General features: G+C 45.0%; 1 protein-coding gene and 1 long non-coding RNA gene across 3 annotated transcripts in view; one reads left to right on the top strand and one right to left on the bottom strand.

Annotated features, from left to right (window-relative positions):
• Window positions 1–411: 411 nt before the first annotated feature.
• On the top strand, window positions 412–9570 carry ARRDC4 (arrestin domain containing 4). 2 transcript variants are annotated; one of them, XM_085070383.1, is made up of 8 exons: window positions 412–791; window positions 1890–1956; window positions 2261–2408; window positions 4275–4377; window positions 5131–5324; window positions 5967–6129; window positions 6603–6757; window positions 6877–9570. In XM_085070383.1, the coding sequence occupies exons 1-8, from the start codon at window positions 455–457 to the stop codon at window positions 6931–6933; spliced, it is 1224 nt and encodes a 407-aa protein (XP_084926509.1). In that variant the 5' UTR covers window positions 412–454; the 3' UTR covers window positions 6934–9570. The 2 variants fall into 2 exon arrangements, with proteins under 2 accessions (XP_084926509.1, XP_084926508.1); XM_085070382.1 differs by having other exon boundaries at window positions 413–791; window positions 5068–5324.
• LOC146432598 (uncharacterized) overlaps window positions 7374–20171 on the bottom strand; it is a 138721-nt gene continuing 125923 nt past the window's right edge. Inside the window, exon 7 of the long non-coding RNA XR_014854249.1 lies at window positions 7374–10396. This is a non-coding gene — a long non-coding RNA (uncharacterized LOC146432598). The remainder of the gene's footprint in view (window positions 10397–20171) is intronic.

The following is a 20171-nucleotide window of genomic DNA, read 5'->3' as shown; positions in this document are numbered from 1 at the left end:
GCCGCCGGAAGATCTGTTATGGAGAGCGCGCCGTGAGAGGCGTGATGGGTGAGCGCCCGGCCCCGCCCCTCCGCGCTGGCCCCGCCCCTGGCCCCGCCCCGCCCCTGTTTACCCACAGGCTGTGCACGTGGTGGCCGCACAACCCCATTGGCCCGCGCGCCGGGGCCCTGCCGCCACCCCGCCAATCGCCGCGCTGTCCACGCGCGCCTGCCCAAGCGCGATTGGCCGCGGCGCGGTGATCACGCAGCGTGACGCACTCCGGGCGTGCGCCCGCCGAGCGACCAATGAGGCGGGGGCGCAGGGGCGGCCCGCGGCGAATGGCGGCGCGCGGGGCGGCGGGGCGGCCAATGGGCAGCGCGCGGGGGCGGGACGCGGCGCCGCGGGCGCTGGCGGAGACGGGCGGGTTTAAAGCGCTCGGCGAGGGCGGGCGCGGTTCCCCCGCGGCCGGGGAGCGATGGCGGCGGCCGGGCCGGGCCCCGGGGCCGGCGGCGCGGTGAAGACGCTGGCCCTGGTGCTGGAAGACGAGGCCCGGCGCGGCGGAGGCGGCTACTGCAGCGGGGACACGGTGTCCGGGCAGGTGCTGCTGGAGCTGGCGGGGCCGCTGCCGCTCCGCGGGCTGCGCCTGGAGGCCGCGGGCCGGGCGCGCGTCGCTTGGAGCGAGAGCCCCGGCGCGGTGCCCGGGGCGGGCACCTGGGGGGTGGCGGTGCGGGCGCCGGGGCCGGGGCCGCGGCGGGAGGCGGAGGTGCGGTACCTGGACATCCGGCAGAGCCTCCTGCGGGACCCGCCCGAAGGTGAGGGGGGGCGCGGGCCCGGCCGCTCCCGCAGCCGCGGCGGGGGTGGTACCGGGGGAGTGGCGCGGCGGGAGCGGGGAAGGGCTGCGGGAAGGCGCCCGCGGCCGGCAGCGAGGGGGAGGCGGGCGGGGAGCGCTCCGGGTGGCAGTGGGCACCGGGACCCGCAGAGATGGGCACCGGGACCCGCAGAGATGGGCACCGGGACCCGCAGAGATGGGCACGCCGCGGGGGCCGAGGCCCCGGAGGACAGCGCTGGCGCAGCGATCACCCGTGTGCGGGGAAAGCTGCCACTGCCTCATCGGCGGCCGCGCCATTCTTGTATGCTGGTTGAAAAACGCGGAGCGGGGCTGGGATGAAACCCGCAGTTCCCTGCGCTGTGCTGGTTTCCCGCAGAGGTTCGGCCCTGCTGTGAATTCCATCGGGCCCTCCGCGCTGGCTGTGCTGTGCTGTACCAGCAGCTGCTGGGAAGCTCCCTGGCAGACCCTGCGAGCAGTCAGGCTCATGCAGTGGATTAAGGCAGCAGAGGAAGCTCGCTGTTGCAGAGCTCTGTCACTCAGGCACTGCAGCACCGTGGCAGCGGTGAAAAACTAAAGACAGAACAACGACATTTTGTTCTGTAAGGGTGAAGCGCAGCTCGGGCTGATCTGGAGGGAAAGTAGGTTTAGGCCTTGAAAATTGTGTAACAGTAGGCCCTCTATGAATATATTGGGAGCTCGTGTATTTATAGTATTTCTTCGTGCTGACCTTAAAATGCAGTTTTTTCGGCACAGAAGTTAGTTTAGTTGTTAATTGCAAAAATAGATTAATTACTGTTCTGCTGAAAAAAAACTTACTTTATGCTTAGCAGAAGCCATTTTGGATTAGAAATTGGCCAGAGTCCTGAACTGAATCTCAAGGTCTCCCATGTTTCCTTGATTTTTGTTTTTCATTGAAATCACATCACAGCATAAATAAAGCACGGGCTGTAGTCCAGAACCCACTGGGATCAATAAAAACTTCTTGCATCTGGGTGTTTTTATACAGAAATAATTTATACAAGTGTCTGCTTTGTTCTATTTCTGGAATAACTAAAACATACTATCCATTCTTATCCTACAGGTGAGGAAAACTTAATTCTTCTAGATGGAAGACACGAATTTCCATTCAGCTTTCAGCTCCCTCAAGAGTAAGTTAAATAATCCAACCTGAAGGGATTGTGCTGGATGCTGCTTGTAGTGGAACATTACCTTAATGTAATTTGACTTGTGTTTTTTTTAGTATCAGCTTTATATCTTTGCTTTAATCAAGTATCAGCTTTATATCTTTGCTTTAATCAAGTGCCACCCAGACAGGCCTTGTTTGCTTCAGCTTCCCCCTAGGCCCTAATAGTACAAGCTGTAGATTGGTAAATGTTTATGTACGCAGGAAGTGTTAATGTTTGGAGCTGAATTATTAATTGAGGGTAATGGTTTTATGACTGCTTGTTTCAGACCTCTGGTGACCTCTTTTACTGGGAAGTATGGCAGTATTCAGTACTATGTGAAAGCAGTTCTGGAGAGGCCTGCAGTACCTGACCAGACTGTGCAGACAGAGCTCCAGGTCATCAGCCATATCGATGTCAGCTCACCAGCTCTCCTGGTAAGAGGGTCCCCCACTCCTCCTCCCCCCTGCAAAGCCAGCTGCAAATAAACCATTTCCAAGCACCATTCACATCCAGCCATAACCATTCCCATGTTATTCCAGAGCATCATTTTCTGACTTCTGAAAGCATATAAGCTCCCTAAGCTTTTCTCTATAAATAGATGATCTTAGGTTGTGTGAATAGCAAACAGAGTGGCTTTTTTAATACCATTGATTACATCCCTGCTGGCAGAGATGCTCCTGCCAAAAAGTTAGGCAGGCTTCAGATGCACAAATAAGGCTTAATAATAGTAATGCACGAGCGCAGAGTAGTTACTCTTACCAGAGCAACTACATTCACAGGGCTGCAGTGTCCTAAACTCTACAATAATAGTAGGTTGAGGAACAGTAATTAGAGAAGAGTATTAATCATGCCCAGCCTGTCATTTAGGCTCTGGCCATTATGTTACGTATCCCTGCATTTTGCATGTCGTTTTCTAACATGAAGTGTGTGCATGCAGCTGCTCCAGAGATCCTTTCAGTTATTTCCCTATGACAGATTTGGCCACATTAAAGCATTGAGTTTTTTATAATCACTGGAAATACTGTAGAGTAATAAGAAAGATCAGGCATTAAGTAATGAGAAAATAGGCAAGATGGAAGCTAATGAGCTGGATTCTTTTATCTCAACCCATATTATGAAAATAATATAAAATTATACCTTGCACTTTCATGATAGCAACTGGATCTAAATGGTTATTCATTTAAATATGAATGAGTAATTTCTATTTTATGTAAAATGGTAGGATAATTTTAACATCATGACGTGAACGCAGCTAAGAGATGTTTTGAGCAGGCTTTTTTCCCCCTCATTACATGCTTACATATTAATCCATTCTAGAGAGAACTTAGGGTATTTTGGCAGTGACATCTGTAAGCAGAATAGTCTTTATATTCAGTAGCTAGGAGTTTGAAGGCATCACACCCAGATTCTGTAATGACAGAGCAGACCATAGGTTGTTGCACAGGAAAGGCCTGTGGGGCACATCAGGAAGGCAGTGCCAGCCTCAGTGGATTCCAAGGCTACCACCAAAAGTGCCAGACTTTTTTGCTGGTAGCCAAAACAGGGCTTTTCTCATGACAATAAAGGGTTTTTTCATTACAATACATTTCATTACAATCAAAACCAGGGTTTTTTCATTACTATAAAAAAACACAAAGCCAGTTTTCATTGTCATTTTGACTTGGTGCTACTGCCCAGTAAACCATTTTGAGAAGCTTTGAGCCTTGACTGGACCCTTGACATGTTTGCTTGTAAGTTTATTCTAATGAAAGTATTACAGGCAGTGTAAATATCATCTGATGTGACAGTCCTTGAATAAATAAGATGGTTTTTTTCATGCTCCTAAATTTTTGGGGAGTTCTGTGGCTTGCAAGTAATGAAGGTGCATCCCCTTAGCCCAGAGTATATATACATTTATCCTTCCTTAAAGATACAAAGGTGAAACCAATTTACCTGCTTAACTGTTAGTTGTTTCCAGATGAAATTAATTCTGCATTCTTCTGCACTGAGGAACATGGGGATAAACACTACAGTACTGCATGAGACCTTTAAGAAGTTCATTTTGAAGACAAATCACATGCAAAGACACACTTAGTCAATACAGTCTAAATGCAGACTTGGATTTCAAAACACAGATATTCAGATTGCCAAACCTTGGTTCCATTTCACATGGTGGCAAAACTTCAGTTGCACTGAGCAGTTCAGGGATTCAGAGCAAGTGGATTTTAGAGATGGATTGCAATGACTGATATGCATAGAGCTAAACTGCAAGTGATTGAGAGCTTCATCCCATGAAATGAACAATACTCTATATTTTATAGACACCTGTTCTAAGAAGTCAGGAGAAGATGGTTGGCTGTTGGTTTTTCACCTCTGGGCCAGTGTCTCTCAGTGCCAAAATTGAGAGGAAGGGATACTGTAATGGTAAGAGTAGTTATCTTAAAAATGTAAATATTAAGCATCTGATAGGGGTTTTTTTTAATCTCTGTGAAGCCAACACTTTGCAGTTCAAAGAGTAGTTCTGTTTAATAGGAGTAAATTAAGATCTATATGAATTAATTTTTAAAAAATCATCTTTCCTCTTGGGAATATAAATTGAAGTCCTGTTAATAATCTTACAGAAAATCAATGTATATTTGAGTGTAAAGAACAACAAAATGTTTTTATTTGGGGTAAAATACTTGATTGGGGGTGTAATTAGTTTTTTTACATCCTATTTGTGTAGGTTTGCACTTCAGTAAGAATGAGCTTTACCAGCTTCTTTCTCATCTTGGTAACATTAGAGACATTGAGGAAATAAAATAAAACATCCTGAAATCCATTTAGTACTATATAAAAGGAAGATTGGGGCGTAATTTGCAAATAAAGCTTTTATAGCTCGTTCATATTATGCTTAATGCTTCAAAATGAATCATTGTTTATGTGTAAAACATAGTAGGTGGCTATAATTCTGCCTGGATACCACTCTGAAAAAAATAAACTGGCTTGAGGAAACTTAGCAAGTATTGTTCTCATAACACTGCAGATGATGTACGTGCTGTGTAACATGCTTTGATACTCCCAGAGGAAAGTTGGTAAATACAAATTATTCATTGGACTTTTTCTGTCTCTAAGGGGAAGCCATCCCAATCTATGCAGAAATTGAGAACTGCTCTTCTCGTTTGATTGTTCCAAAAGCTGCCATTTTCCAAACACAAACCTACCTGGCCAGTGGGAAGACAAAAACCTTCCGTCAGATGGTTGCCAATGTCCGAGGAAACCACATTGCCTCTGGGAGTACAGATACCTGGAATGGGAAAACTCTGAAAATCCCACCTGTATCCCCATCTATACTTGACTGCTGCATTATTAGAGTAGAATATTCATTAGCTGTAAGTATTGGGTTTTCAAATGTGCAAACTTTAGATGCTGCATACAGTTGGGAGCAGAAGAATTCACTGGGTAGCTGTTAGGTTTTTAACTTGGGAACAACAAATACAAATCTAGGGAAAGGTGTCCCAGCCCATGGTAGGGGGGTTGGAACCAGATGATCCTTAAGGTCCCTTCTAACCCAAACCATTCCATGACTCTGAAAAATAAGTATCATAGACCATATATGTGAGAGACTGAAGGTCATGAAGAGATCCTGAGATGGAAGGATAGGAATAATGTGGAAAAGGGAAAAATGTTTTTGAGGAAGAAGCAGCTTAGTTTCAGACATGCAGAGATTATTTTGGGAAAGCAGTTCAAGCTGAATAGGTTCCTCAAGTGATTCTTCCCAGAAATGGGAAGGTAAGACTGAAAGTCAAGTACATAATTAGTTTGTCAAGATGGTTTTCACTTTTTAATGTCACCTAGAAACAAGTTACAGAAAGAAGGAAGTTGCTGAAAAATAAGGAAAGCTGCCAGGGTATTACCTAAGCATATCTTAATTTTTAAACAATCTGCAGTGTGGGGAGTAGGGCAGCTTTAAGAGCAGCATTCAATAGGGTCTCATGATGTTTTTTTCTTTCTATTTGGGGGTTGTCACATAGGTGTATATCCATATTCCTGGTGCTAAGAAATTGATGATTGAAATGCCTCTGGTGATTGGCACTATTCCATGTATTGGATTTTCAAGCAGAAACTCCAGCATTACCAGCCAGTTTAGTATGGATATGAGTTGGCTGGCATTGACCATGCCTGAACACCCTGAAGGTAATAAATACATATTGAACTCTCTCTAATCCAGCACAGCACTGTCTGCAGCAGATGGGTGCAGTGCCAGTTTAAGGGCACTGCCAGGGATGTAGGCCATGGAAGTATGACTCATGAGAAGTCTTAAATTGAGATTCAAAAGGATTGGTGAGGTTACCCTAACTCCAGCCTTCTTTAAGTCTCGCTTTACTCCATCTGACTGAAATAACTAACTTTTGATAGTGGGAATTATTAAATATATCTTGATACAACACAGGTTTGCTGCTGGAGTTGTGCTAAAAGCACAGCACTCTCTGTATTCCTGCTGAATCACCTAAGCTTACTGCAAACATAATTTAAGTTACAATATTTATGAGTATAGTGCACTTCCAATATAGTTTCCAGGGTCCTGGATATACTGTAATACAGCTGTTGTCTTGCTGTGAATGAGTGAATAGTTCAAAAACTTGACAGTAGCATCTCTTGTGTTTCAGCACCACCAAATTATGCTGATGTAGTGTCTGAGGAAGAGTTTTCCAGACATGTTCCTGCTTATCCACCACCCATGGACTGTGAGGAACAGTTGTGTTGTCCCGTCTTTGCTTACATACAAGAGTTCCGGTTTCAGCCTCCACCTCTTTATTCCGAGGTAAGAAAACAAATAGCAGGTGGTGTTTTTACTGTCAGATGGCAAAAAAAAAAAAACCAAAACACATACCTAAATGCAGGAATTGCAGGCAGTAATTGTTGCCTTTTTTCTCTCCTTAGATTGATCCACATCCAACTGATGTAGAAGAAGTTCAGCCTGTTTCATTTATGCTCTGAAGAGGATTTGTAATGAGCATCATCGTGATGAATGTCTTAATCTTTCTGCTGCTTAAGCTGGTAGTGCAGCTAAAAAGGAAACAGTTTTCTTTTTCAAAACTTCAGTTTGTGTACGAGAAAGGCAAAGGAAAATGGAGAAGGAGGTATGAGCACGTTTGGTGATAAAAGAGAACCTGCTGGATTAGTCTGCACAGAGGATAACAGGGGAGCAGCTAAGCTTGGGATACTTGAGAAGTACCTGAAAATACTGAAATGAAAATGAATCAATGTAATACTGAATGTTTTCCAAAAAAAGTGGGTACACTACACAAAGTACGAGGAGGAGATGTGTGGATCTTCTGAAGAGAAAAGAATTTCTATTTTGTTTGCAACACTCTGGAAGAATGTACATAGTGATGTGGAGAACTTCTGTAGTAGAACTTGCGTAGTAGAACAGAATGTGGGGTAAGAAAACATTTCCAAAAGATTCCAGTATTCAAGGGGCTTCAGCTTTGCACTGTCTGCATCCAAAAAAAAGGAACACTACTGAAACACGGAGTGAAGTCTTAACTTTGTATTTGATGAGAACCTGCCCTTCTCACGACTGCCAAGTGGTACTATTGTCCTCATCTGTCACGATCCTGAGGACACCGTGGGTGATAGAGTGGCTATTGCGCAATATTGTGAAGGCAACCATTTCCTGAATGCAAGGCACACAAGTGTGTAACAGAGCAGTGGACTTGGAGACAGCTTCTGCACTATGCTTTCTTTTCAAGGGATTTCTTAAGGGAATTATTCTAACCTCTTCTACTGTGAGTTCTTCTTCTGCATCTTAAGCCTATGGATAGCATGATAACGGGAAGCATGGCAAGGGAGAAACCTTTTGCCAACAGCAGGTATATTTAGCAAAATGGACAATATTTATTTATTCAAAAGCCTTTATAAGCCTACCTCTGTTTTGGATATTTACTTACGGTCAGATTTGAGACCAAAAAAAAGTCTTGTTAAAGCTCCAGTATACTTCAAGGTTCTAAAAGGGACCCTAAATGGTTTCTGTGGTTAGTGAATGAGATAAGAGGTGTAGGGAGAGGTGTAAATATACCCAGAATAGACATAGCTTATAACTGAAGTGAAAGCAGACATCAGGGGAACAATGTCCTCTGGTAATGGCACAAAGCTTTTCATTACTCCTGCATTTTTGTCTAAAGATCTATTGTCAGGGGCTGCACTGGTCATTTGCTATCCATACTGTATTTGTTGGTGTGTTTCCTTGTTTGTTTTTGCTGTTTAATTTTGTTTTGGTGCAATATTTTAAATGTTTTCTTCCTCAGGTCATTTAGAACAGTGAGTTTGTTGCTGCTAAGAGTGAAGGCACAGCATTTACTTGCCCTTCTGCTGCCTTCATTTAAAAGTAGAATGTTTGCTTCCTGCCAGCCACCAATTGGGATAAGTAAACAATCACCAACAGATCACTTACAGGAGCAGAAAACAGCATTGTCAACATGCACGTTTACAGTCCTGTCTTTAAACTACAGGGGATTTTGGACTACTAGAAATACTCCATATGTCTTACAGAAGGGTTTGGGGTAAAACCCGGTGCTTCGTGTGGTAAAATATTGTACTTTCTGATAGCTACAAAAAGAGTAATTGGGTTTCCTTCATTTCATCAAGAACTGCAGTTTAAAGAAAGTCTAGATGGTTTTTTATGAAATCTGTCTTCACTTAAGAAGCAGGGATTTTTCTACAGTCATACACGGATATATATTTTTAGTCTTCTTTTAGTATGACTTCCTTACATTGTCTAATTTCTAGCACTTCACCTCAAATCACTTTTGCATCAGTGTGAAAGACAGACTGGTGGAGATTCACATTTCCAAACTGCAGTTACTCCTTTCCTTTGCAACATTGAGCATTGTCTTCTATAGCAAATGCAGCTTTAACCAAAATTCGAGTGCATGTCTTAGAAAGGACATTCTAAAAATGAGTATTTAAGTCTCAAGATGTAGCTGTCATGCCTTTTTATTTGAGGGCCTGCCCATACAATCAATGCAGGATTTTCATTTGCATCATTTGGAAAGGGAACAAGCATCTTTTCCTTAAACAGATACCATTATAGTTACTTGAAGAGTAATGTGGTCGTGTATTAACTTGCATGGTAATAATTCAAAATATTAGCTTAAAGAAAATTAGGTGCTTTTTTGGACTGTAATACCTGATAGGTGATGTGTGCTACCTGGTATAATCATGGTCAAGCAAACAACAGTATGAAGGGTAAAGATGTGCTTTTTTTTTTTCCCTCTAAAACCTTTAAGTTGTTTTTTATTCTTTGCAGATAAACTGTGGCCTTAGATTGTTTGCTGCAAAAAAAAGTCAACTATTATGTGTTTCTTAGGAAGCACACATGGCCCTTCAAAGGAGGGGTGAAAACAAGATTAAGTTCTGCTCTCTGGCACTTGGCTTAGTGCAGAAATTGATCCTTAAAAATAATTACTGTTTGCACAATAATAAGTTCAATATGCAGGGGCTTTGTTTTGATAACTGTGAAACAGTTTAAAAGAGACAAAATAAAAAAAGCTGTTTAACATACAGGAACATGATTGTATTTTGTACTAATGAATGAGCCCCATGGGTTCTTTGTTAATAAAAGTGTCAAATCTACATTGTGCTGTTCATCTCTGGTTTGGTGCTGTGTCAAGAAATACCTGTATTCTACCCTACAGATCTCTAATTCTTCTCTGATCTGGGAATTAGGCCTTCATCTGTCACTATTCTAGCTCCCTGAACTATTCATAACCAAGAACTGCAACAAACTGATCAAACAGGGCCTATTCCCACCTATGGTTATCATGTAATAGGGGCTCTTACCCATAAGGATTGAAGGATATGAGCTCTAATTGGATTTCTCACCTCCTATATTAATCTTAGAGGATATTTTATTGTTTCCTTCAGACAAGATTAGAGTAATAAACTAAAGATAAATAAATACCTCTGAACAACCTTATAACTAGAGTACAGAGTGACTAAAGCAGAGAATTAAAGCTGCTACTGTGGGAAAGAGGTGGCAAACTGTACCTACCTCACTGCTCACTTGAGCCAGGAGGGAGATGATAAATCTTCATGGTCCTGCTTCCCAAGGATTTGAGGAACAACAAACACCAGTTGATTTCTTCTTCCTGTTTCCACGTTTGAGGGAAGATAGCAGATTGCCCCCGGGAAAGTTGAGGTGAAGATGCTCTTCAGGATCATGGAATCACAGGATAATTTGGGTTGGGAGGGACCTTAAAGCCCATCCATTCCACCCCCTGCCATGGCAGGGATACTTTCACTATCCCAGGTTGCTCCAAGCCCTGCCCAACCTGGCCTTGGACACTCCAGGGCTGAGGCAGCCACAGCTTCTCTGGACACTCTGTGCCAGGGAGGAATTTCTTCCTTGTACCTTTATGGCCTGTTTGAGCATCAGAACTTGCAGAGGGGTCATGATTCACTGAAAGGAAAATGCAAAACCTCAAATACTGGGCTTAGATTTTTTAAAAGTTCTCTAACTAAATGATACATAAATATCTTACCACTAAGGTCACATCAGTAATTCCGCTTCATCTACTATTTGTTTTTATTGGGGAGTATTTTTGTTGACAAGCTGTAATTGTCTATTAAAATATGTTTAGTATTTAAACAGGTAATAAAAAGCCAGGCAGGGATAGAGCAGATCCTGCAGGCTCATGTTTGCAGTTCTGACCCTTCTGATGCTTGCATGGAAACGCACAGTTTACACACAGAGCAAGGGAGATCATTTAATCAACTCCTGGGGCATGTTCCAGATTATCAAAATAGCATATTCCATGACTTCATCCCCCAATTTGGACAGTGAAAGGGAACATCTAACTCATTTTGTAAAATCTCTGCTATATTTATAGCAATAAAAACATGTTTGGAGAGCACAGTTTGCAAACAATGCTGATTTGAAGATAAGCAGTTGTTCTACAGCCCCTTCCAAAACCCAGGCATTTGTGCTCTAATTTTCTAGCAAATTCTGCTGATTTTTCAGTGCTATCCTCAGGGTAGTGACAGTGCAGGGACACAGAACCTGGCCTTCAGACTGCTGCCTTTCCTAAAGCTGATTATATAATACATTAACATCAATATGGACAGTACAGGCTGCTGCACCAAGTAAATTCTCCAAAGAACTAATTAGGTCTAGGATGAGCCCTGTCCATTTTTAGTATTAAAATTTTTATATATGGCATGGACAAGGTGACAGTCTTGTTCCAAATTATGTTATTATTTCTGAGCAATTAATAGGAAATGACAGCACAGAAAAGCTCTGCTAGAGTATCACTGCATTATTGACATTTTAGGACAAGTGACTAAAAATAATTTTAAATCAAAAAGCTATAAAGGGTGGTTCTATGTGGAATGCAAGGTGGCAGCTCAAGTGGGACTTCCCAGGAGTAGCTCATGGCAGCAATGAGCTTTGGGCCTTAGTTACACAGGGCAGATTCTGTCTGATGGTAACTGCCACTGATAAATCTCCAAACACCCATCCCTTCCCAAGAAAAGAGGAAATCCTTAGTTTTGGCTGACATTCAGTCACCTGGTTGCCTGTAGGGTGAGGAGAAAATGAAAGACAAGGTAACAGTTGGAACAAGTAGGCAAAACCCAGCCAGTTTTGGCAATGAGAAGTTCTCATTATTTTACAGCCCCTTGGAACAGCATCAGCCCCCCATAAATGAGGTGCTGGGCACTGACAGAGGTGAGGACAGAACCATCAGCAAAAGGATAGGATTTTGACTGCAAAGTCTCAAATTTTTGCACACCCAGAAAGATCCCAGGTCTCTGTATAGTCTAGTCCTCCTTTATCTCATGTCTAGAACCAGGTTGTGTTGGTCACAACAAATCAAACCTCAGCATGAGGAGAAAGTGATTCTTATCGCTGAACTAATTAGACTAATCAATGCACAAAAGAGAGCACAAGTGACAAATGTTACAATTTCATTTAAATAATTTAAGGCCTGAAGTGCTTTTCTCCTATGTCTTAATATGATGTAACCAATGCATTAGCCTTAACAAATTAGAAAGATACTAAAAAAGGAAAATACTCTGCTGTCCTGAGTGCAAAATGAGACCAGAAAGGAAAAAGCATTAACTGACCTGACAGATTTTCCTACTACAATGTTCTGGAGGAGGAGAGAAGTGTCTGAGAGGGTTTAGTGCCACTCAAGTTTCACACACTGTGCCCCAAAATGGCATTTCAGTGTGAGCACATAGATCCTGGAGCAGGTTGCCCTGACTCTACCTGCCATGCCACAGGCAGACCTGCTTAGCACAAGGGAGCAAGACCAGAATTGAAAGGGCCCTCCTGAGCTGCAGCCAGCCCTTCTCCCAGGTCACAGCCTGGAGCAGCTGTGCTGTCACCTGCGAGGACGTGAGTGACACAAGCAGCTCCTCCGACCCCACCTGGGAGTCTCACACTTCGGGGGCAAAGAGCTGGAGATGTCTGCTTGCAGGAGGTGTTAAATAGAAAGGTCCCCAGGAAGGGCAGCTTTGCAGCCTTTCCCTCATGTGATCCCACCTGCCATCACTGCGAGAGGACTTTACACTCATCCAAACAAATTAACAATTCATTTCCAGCCCTGACATGAAGATTAACCCTGCCAATTAATTCCTTAATCTCTCGCTGCTGACAAGGCTCGCAGTTGCCATGTGGATGCTTGTCCACTGGGGCCTGGAGCAGGGCCATTCTGTTTAATTAATGCTGCATCCTGGAGACGCTGGAGATGATGCTCAAATATATTCCAGCAATACAAACCAGAGCTGCACCACCCAGACAGCCTGTGATGAGCACCTCCACAAGGGCAGAGACCATCTCAGTGCCTGTGGCAGCTTTTGCTGCATAAATGAGAAACTTTAACCAATCCAGAGGCATCCAACCATCGTTTAGTTGTAGAAAAATGCTTCTTGCTCATCTCCACAATAGGTGTTTTGGGCATTTGGCATGCTTGCAGTAGCAGCAGGGAAAAAAACAACCCACAGGACAGTGTCAGTCTCCTCCCTCCTGCCTCAAACAGCTGACAAGATGCTGGGTTTGGGCTCAAGGCTGCAGGGAGAAGAGGCAGCAATGCTGAGGCTGCTTCAGAGGGAGAGGTTAGATGTGAACTGAACTGACACGAGTTGGGAAACGTGTGAAGTACAGTCAAAAGGAAAAGTGATGCTCAGTCACCTCAGGGAATCTTTGTAAACCAGCTATGACAAATTGAGTAAATTTCCTTTGTTTCTATAGGTTTTGTCAGATATATAATTAAAAAGACACTGCTCATTAAGGTGCTTTACAAAGCGAACTAATACTCAATAAAATCTATGAATAATATTAAATTAAAGACTAAAACCTCTGGACATATAAACCAGGAAATTGCAGGTGTACAAACTAAGCAAGCAACAAAACATCCATGATTTAGTGCCTGTTACAACTAGCCCAGTGGGTGGAACAAGTGAAGGGATCCCAGAACTGCAGGGAACATATGGATTGTATAAACACACACGTAAATGCTTTTTACAGAGATGTATGAGGAAGGAGACAGGATGATACACTGGACAGGACATTCTGCTTCACACTGAAGTTAGGTAATGTCTGCCTTGGGGTTTTGTTGTTATTATTGTTGTTTTTCATGGATTTGGGTTCAATGCTCAATTATACCCTGAACTCACTTCACCCAGGAAGGGTCAAGGTCACCCTGTTGCAATTGCCACCCAGGCAGAGGGAAGAAAAGCCTGGATTTTCCTGCAGACCTCTGCCCACCTGCTCCTTACAGGGCAACATGTGCTGTCAGTGAGTTACAAAAGGGGAAACAACATTTGATGCAAAAATTGCATCTACCTGTTTGGAACAAGCCATGCAGGTATCTGTCACTGGTCACACTAGAGAGGTGTTGCCCTCTTCAGCACATCCTTTTTTCAAGGCATGCAGCAAAACCAAGAGCAGTTTGAGTACAGGCAGAGATCAGTATTTCTGCAGTGGAGGCATCTCCCCAGACACTGTCTGTGCAATGTCACTGGAGAGCCAACTCATCGTGTCCTCAGGGTTTGTTTCCATGGACTTGACAGAAAGAACCCAAAGCTCATGGGCTGTTGCTCATGACTTAGCATTTTGTGCAGGAATCTTAAATTCTTACATAATTTCCTTCCTGAAGTCACTTGGTACCAGTTCTCACCAGGAGTTGAGGCTCTGGGCAGGCGTGGCTCCCAGGGGTGTAGGGGCAAGGGGTTCATTTGCTGCTCTGCAGGATGATTTGGCAATTCCTTGTTTTCTGCAGTTGTCACACTGTCTTCTAGGAACTTCTGCTATAAATAGCTGTTGGGTAGATGCCAGGGATGTGTTTTTCCTATCAAACACAGCACACCTGGACAGGAACACAGGCAGAGCAAGGGGATCTGCCAGTTGTGCATCCTGTGAGTTGGTAGGAAACCCCAAGCAGTGCTAAGAGCACAATCCTTCCCTCTTGCACTCAAGTTCTGTTTAAAATTGTTAATCAAATGCAACTTTCTGCAATCCACACCAAACACTGGCAAAGCTCAGTCCTCAAGTCCTGTGCAGATATTTTGCCCCCATGCTCAGCTGAGCCATTCTGTCACTCCCTGATGCATCTGGCACATCACAGGCTGAATCCTCCCTCAGCCCCACTCCAACCCCCACCTCTGCCAGTCCAAAGCAGAGAATCTCCATGAGAACTAAGCCTCCCACTTCTGCTCAGAGTCTTCTCCCAGCAATCATGGCAATCACTTGCATCTCCTGCCATTAAGCTGCCTGTTTGATCCCAGCCAAACAGCCCTTATGGGGATCTGGCACACCCTTGGGATCCAAGCATGTTGGGAAAATGACTTCAAGGCTCTTTAGAGAAGATTCCCATGCCTACAACAGTTCACAGTTCAAGGGGATCCCCATCTCTGCCTGCAACACTCAGTGTTAAATACACTCTGTTGGAAAATTTTCCTTTGGGAAGGGAAAAGCATGACAGAGAAAGGCCTGACATGAAGGGCAACAACATCAGCCTTGGCATGTTTTGATCTAATGCAAGAAGGAAATCCAGGATGGACCAGGCTTGATTGTTTACCATCCCCTCTTTCTCTCCCCCACCCACACCCTCCATCCATTTACAGTGGTGCCACTTTTCCCAGGCATAAGCCATCACCCACAGGCCTGAGCAGGCAGCGATTCCTCCCACTCCTTCAACTGCACCCTAACTACTCCCTTCTTCCCAGACAAGGGCACGCCAATCACTGTTATCTTGGCTGCATCACAGCTCCAATCCCTGAGCAAAGACAGCCTATCCTATTGCCAGACCTCAGCTGTTCAACCCTTCCCTTCCCCTCACCCCGAAATCACAGGGACCTTCAAATCCCTGCCCAGGGCGGGGGGTGGCAGAGGCAGGCAGGGAGCAGGGCTGGCTGTAGCTGGCACAGCTGCCCTTGCAGTGAAACCATGGAGGCTGTGCCCCAAATCTGCTGTGCTGAGTGGGAAGCCATCCTGCCATGGCTGGCACGTGTTCCTGGCTCTCTGGCAGGCAGAGCTGTGGGAGGCACTGTGGGATGCCAGGAGGTGCCCCTTTTTGGATGACCCCCCATTCCATGAGCAGCAGGGCAGCCCTCCTGCCCAGGCTCTGGCACCAGGACACTCACACTGCAGGACTGCTCCAGTGCCAGCACTTGCTTGAATAATGATACTTCCAGGCTGACACCTGCAGAGATGTTTGCATTTTGCTCTCTTTCACCTCAGCGGTGTTTTCTTTTAATTGATCTCACAGCCTGAGATTTTCCTCAAATATTTAATGGTTTCATGGCCTTACTTCCAGGGGCATTTTTGCTCCCTTTCAACAGACTGCAGTACACAGTAACATGTCACTTGTTGTCTTGCTGATCTCGGGCTTTCCAGGCTCTGCAAATCCAGATGCTGGTTTTCCTGCCCTCATCCATTGGCATCCTTTTCCTTCTCTCATCTCCTGGCAATGAAATTAAACCAATTTGCAAGAAAATCTACTGCAGACGTTGTCTTCAGCTGAGTGGAAACTCCCAGATGCTTTTGCTGCTGCTGGCTTAGGAACATTTGTGGTTTCTGGCATGTCCTTGACAGGTACGAAACTTGTACAACTGCTGAGTCATGAGCTGAGCAAGGAGTGACGCAACACAGCCCAAAGTCAGCTCCCAGAGGTGGCCTTTGGCTGAAAATTCCCCGGGAGGAGGGAAAGGTGAGCACCAAAAACATCTGTGGGGATGGTGTGGGCCCTGAGCCAGCAGCAGCCGGGAAGAGGTGGCCCTAACCAGAAAGGGTGTGTGGTTTGCAGGGCCCTGTGGAGGATAGGGCAGAGCTCCTGGGCAGGACAGCTCACTGGGAATGCTGCTCCTTCCCCAGGGATGGCTGAACAGTGTCACAGCTGCCTGAGAGCCAACAGCAGGGACAACACCCACTCCTGCCTTCCCAAACACACACATGAGGCCTCCCATCTATCACCTCACACTGGTCGCTTCTGGCAGATTTTTAAGGAATGTAATTGGAAACACTATGAAGGAAAAAAAGTAAACAGTGTTTAGTCTCAAGTAAAGACACACTTGGAGGGAATTTGTTTTTCTGCATCGATTCTCTGACAGCTGAAGGACTCGCTCTATGGAAAGCATCCAAAATCCACAGCTGGAAGTCTGAGCTGCTTCTCTCTGTCTTTTAAAGCAGAGGGGAAGGAATGGCTCTGGAGAGACCCTGCCAGTGCTGGGCAGCAAGGAAACACCCTGGGCAGCTCCTGTTTGGAGAGACACTCTGAGATACTGTATTGGAAAGGATGGAGGTGCAGCACAAAACCAGCAGCACCACAAGGACCTCGTGGCCACAGTGATCTGCTGGTGAGGGACCACAAGTACCTGGTGCAGTTTGCTTTAGGACAAACAGGCAGCCCAGTAAACTGAACCAAGGTTAGTCATGCCAATAGCTGCCACGGCCTATTGTAATATTACCAGAATTCATTAGGTGCTTCCCTGCCATCCATATGAGTAATAATAATAACAACGATTAATACTTCACACATGAACAAGTTAATCCTGCTCTTTTAAAAGCAAAACTATTGCTGCCCTTATTTCAAGGGTGGGAACCTGAGATAAGCAAGGAGGGTGACCTAATCATTGTTGTTCTCTGGAGTACACGATCACTTACGGTGTTTTGGCGCCTGGTTCATTTAGGTAATTATTTTTGTGATCCACCCATAAGTAGAACAACAGAGGCAAAGGTTTGGAAATGCAGAACAGACGTAAGACCATGCTGTTTTGTAGGATACTGGATACTCCTCTCGTTACCTCTGACTGGAGGCAACAGATAAAGGAGTTTTGGGGAAGAAAAGCAGGATATGATGGGGGAATGCCACCTGCTTAGACCTTGGCTCCACACCTAGTGAGCAGCACAAGATTTATGCACATTTTCACTCTACCCCAAAACTCTCGATGCCAGAGACAGACATGAAAACTAATGTTTCAGACATGTACTTCTAACAAGCCCGTCCTGGAAAACTCTCCAAATACCACTGACCAGTCTTTACTACATTCTGCTTTTAATGCTGAATTCACACAAACCTGCCACCACTTTTACCTGCCTTGCAGTTGTTTACTTCAGACAGCAGAAACTTCTGCTTTTAGGTTCAAACACCCAAGCTCAATCCCTTTATAAGAATAAAAAGTATAAGCCTTTACACCAAAATCTCCAAACACTCAGTAAGCAGTACAGTAATCCCCATAATACATATCCATCAGTCAGCCTACAATCTGTACATATCAGAGCAGTTTTCCTGAGGCATTTAGGAGTCAGTGGACTCCTAAATTCCTGCCTTGCTCTCTAACACCAGAGGTGACAGGGGACAGGCCAGGAGCTGCAGGAGTTCCTGTGTAGTCAAGGAACCATTTCAGCCCCATGCTAAGCTCAGTCATTCTCAAAGGTGTCCTAGCTTCAGCTGGGATAGAGTTAATTTTCTTATTATTAGCTGGTACAGTGCTGTGTTTTGGATTGAGCATGAGAATAGTGTTGATAACACCCTGATGTTTTGGTTGTTATTACACATGCTTACTCCAAGTCAAGGACTTTCAGTTTCCCATGCTCTGCTAGCAAGCAGATGCACAAGAAACAGGGGGGGAACACAGCCAGGAGAACTGACCTGAACTGGCCAAAGGGATATTCTGTACTGAAGGATGTCATGTTGACCAGATAAAGTGTGGGGAGTTAGCTGGGAACAGGCTGGGCATCACTCAGCACATGGTGATCAATTGCATTGGGCATCACTTGTTTCTCTTGGGCTTTATTCCTGTCTCTCCTTTTCCTTACAATTACTATTCTTATCATTACTATAACTACATTACATTTTATTTCTACTGATGAACAGTTCTTATGTCAACCCAAAAGTTTTACTTTTATTTCTGTACTTCTCCCCACCAGGGAGAGAATGAGCAAGCAGCTGCATTGTACTTTGCTGCCAGCTGGGGTTAAACCATGACAAAAGGTGACAGCAGAGACCTGAGATGGTGGCACGTGACAGAGAGAGACAGTCAGCAGTTCATGGGAAAATCCACCCTCTCCCTGCACCTTTTCCCACCGACGCCTCTGCCCAGGGGCAGGCAGGCAGTTGCTGCTCAGTTATCCAAACTGGTGGCACAGGCAGCAGAATGGCTTTGGCACATGCTGCTCTGAGATTTGTGCAATCATATCCAGCAGTTTCCAAAGCTTTAGGATTTTGCAAAAGAGTTTTCAAAGCAGCAGGAGGCCTTTGAGAATTGCAGCCCTTGAAAAATCAGCTCAACCACATCCCTGTTACGTTCAAAAAAACAAAACATCACCTCTGTCATGTGCTGAACTGTAGGAAAAACAGGCTGTTTTCTTCATCTTGCTGCCCTGTTAACCACAATCTGAGAGATGTGAGGAGGATCATGTGCTCTCCTGCAGGTTGGGTCTGGTGGACAGAGTGAGGGAGGATGGAGGAATTTCAGATTGGGTTTGGACATGCCAAGTAAAGAAATCTCATTGGGTTTGAGCAATGAACACGTTTGACAGGGTGCCTTGAGAAAGGGAAACCCCAAAAGATCAGCAATATATTCAAACTCCATAAGACACAAGGAGTTCTTTTCCAGAATCCAACAATCACTGATCCCAAAGCTGTTCCCACCCTGACTCTCTCCTCCTTACCCTGCCAGTGATTTTTCCTGTTGTGCTTTTCCTGAGCCAGGTGCTCTGCAGCAAAGGTGGGTTCTCATGACTATGTCTGACTGCAACATCTTTCCAGGGAGCCCAAAAGCCTGACATATCCTCAGAGCATTACCAACCTCACCCAATTCCCAGAAAGGATTTTCCAAAGGAATGACAGATGCAGCTTCTTTCTCCCACACTCAGGTCCCTTAATTCAGGAAGAGACCACTGTACTCCCCTCCTTTCTGTTTTTTCTCTTTCCAGACTAGAATCCATCAGTAAGGGTTTGGGCAGCAAGAAGCAGTCTGGCACTTGATAAAGGAGAGTGGAATGATTTTCCATCCTCAAGCCCATGCCAATCCCCACCTTGACACTCCTGTTCAGCCATGGCTGACTGAGCTGTAGCTTCCATCAGACACATCAAACCAGTACTTTTAGGGGGATTTCTGTTTTCAGTTACATTCTGAAAATGGAAGAACTGGGGTGACAAAGGGCTCAAATGAACCTTTCCAGCATCCAGACAACAAAGTATTAATTCGATACATAAAGTTATCATTGCATGGCACATACACCCTGTTCTCAGCCTGCAGAGGCCTCTTTTGTCTCCAGCAGCTCTGGTCAACACCAGAGCTCTGTGCTCAGCCCCTGCTCTGGGTTTGGCACAGGGGGAGGCTGATAATCCTCTCTGCTCCACACACACATGACCTGCTTGGCTCTGTTGGAGACCAGCTGCACCAAGCAGTGGTTTTGCCACCTACGTGATATAAAAGAGCAGAGGACTCTGATGGATCAGATTGAAATAGCAAACTAATGCTGGTCTATCCAGGCCACTAAGAATCAGAAATCAGATTAGGGAGAAGTCACTTACTGCACTGTACTCCAAGCAGGAATTATTCAGGGCATATAATGGAAGTGGATGGACTATTAGAAATTAAATGACCAAACAATACTCAAACACAGGATGAAGCCTCCATCCACTGAGGCACATTGAGCAAAAGGTACATTGCTGGGTGAGGACTGAGAGCAGCAACCTTTAATTACCCCAATTCATGGCACCCCA

This window comes from Lichenostomus cassidix, chromosome 10, assembly GCF_008360975.1.
Source record: "Lichenostomus cassidix isolate B80296 chromosome 10, HeHo_3.0, whole genome shotgun sequence".
Classification (NCBI taxonomy): domain Eukaryota; kingdom Metazoa; phylum Chordata; class Aves; order Passeriformes; family Meliphagidae; genus Lichenostomus; species Lichenostomus cassidix.
The sequence above is the reverse complement of the archived record's forward strand: the minus strand, read 5'-3'. Positions and strand labels throughout refer to the sequence as shown.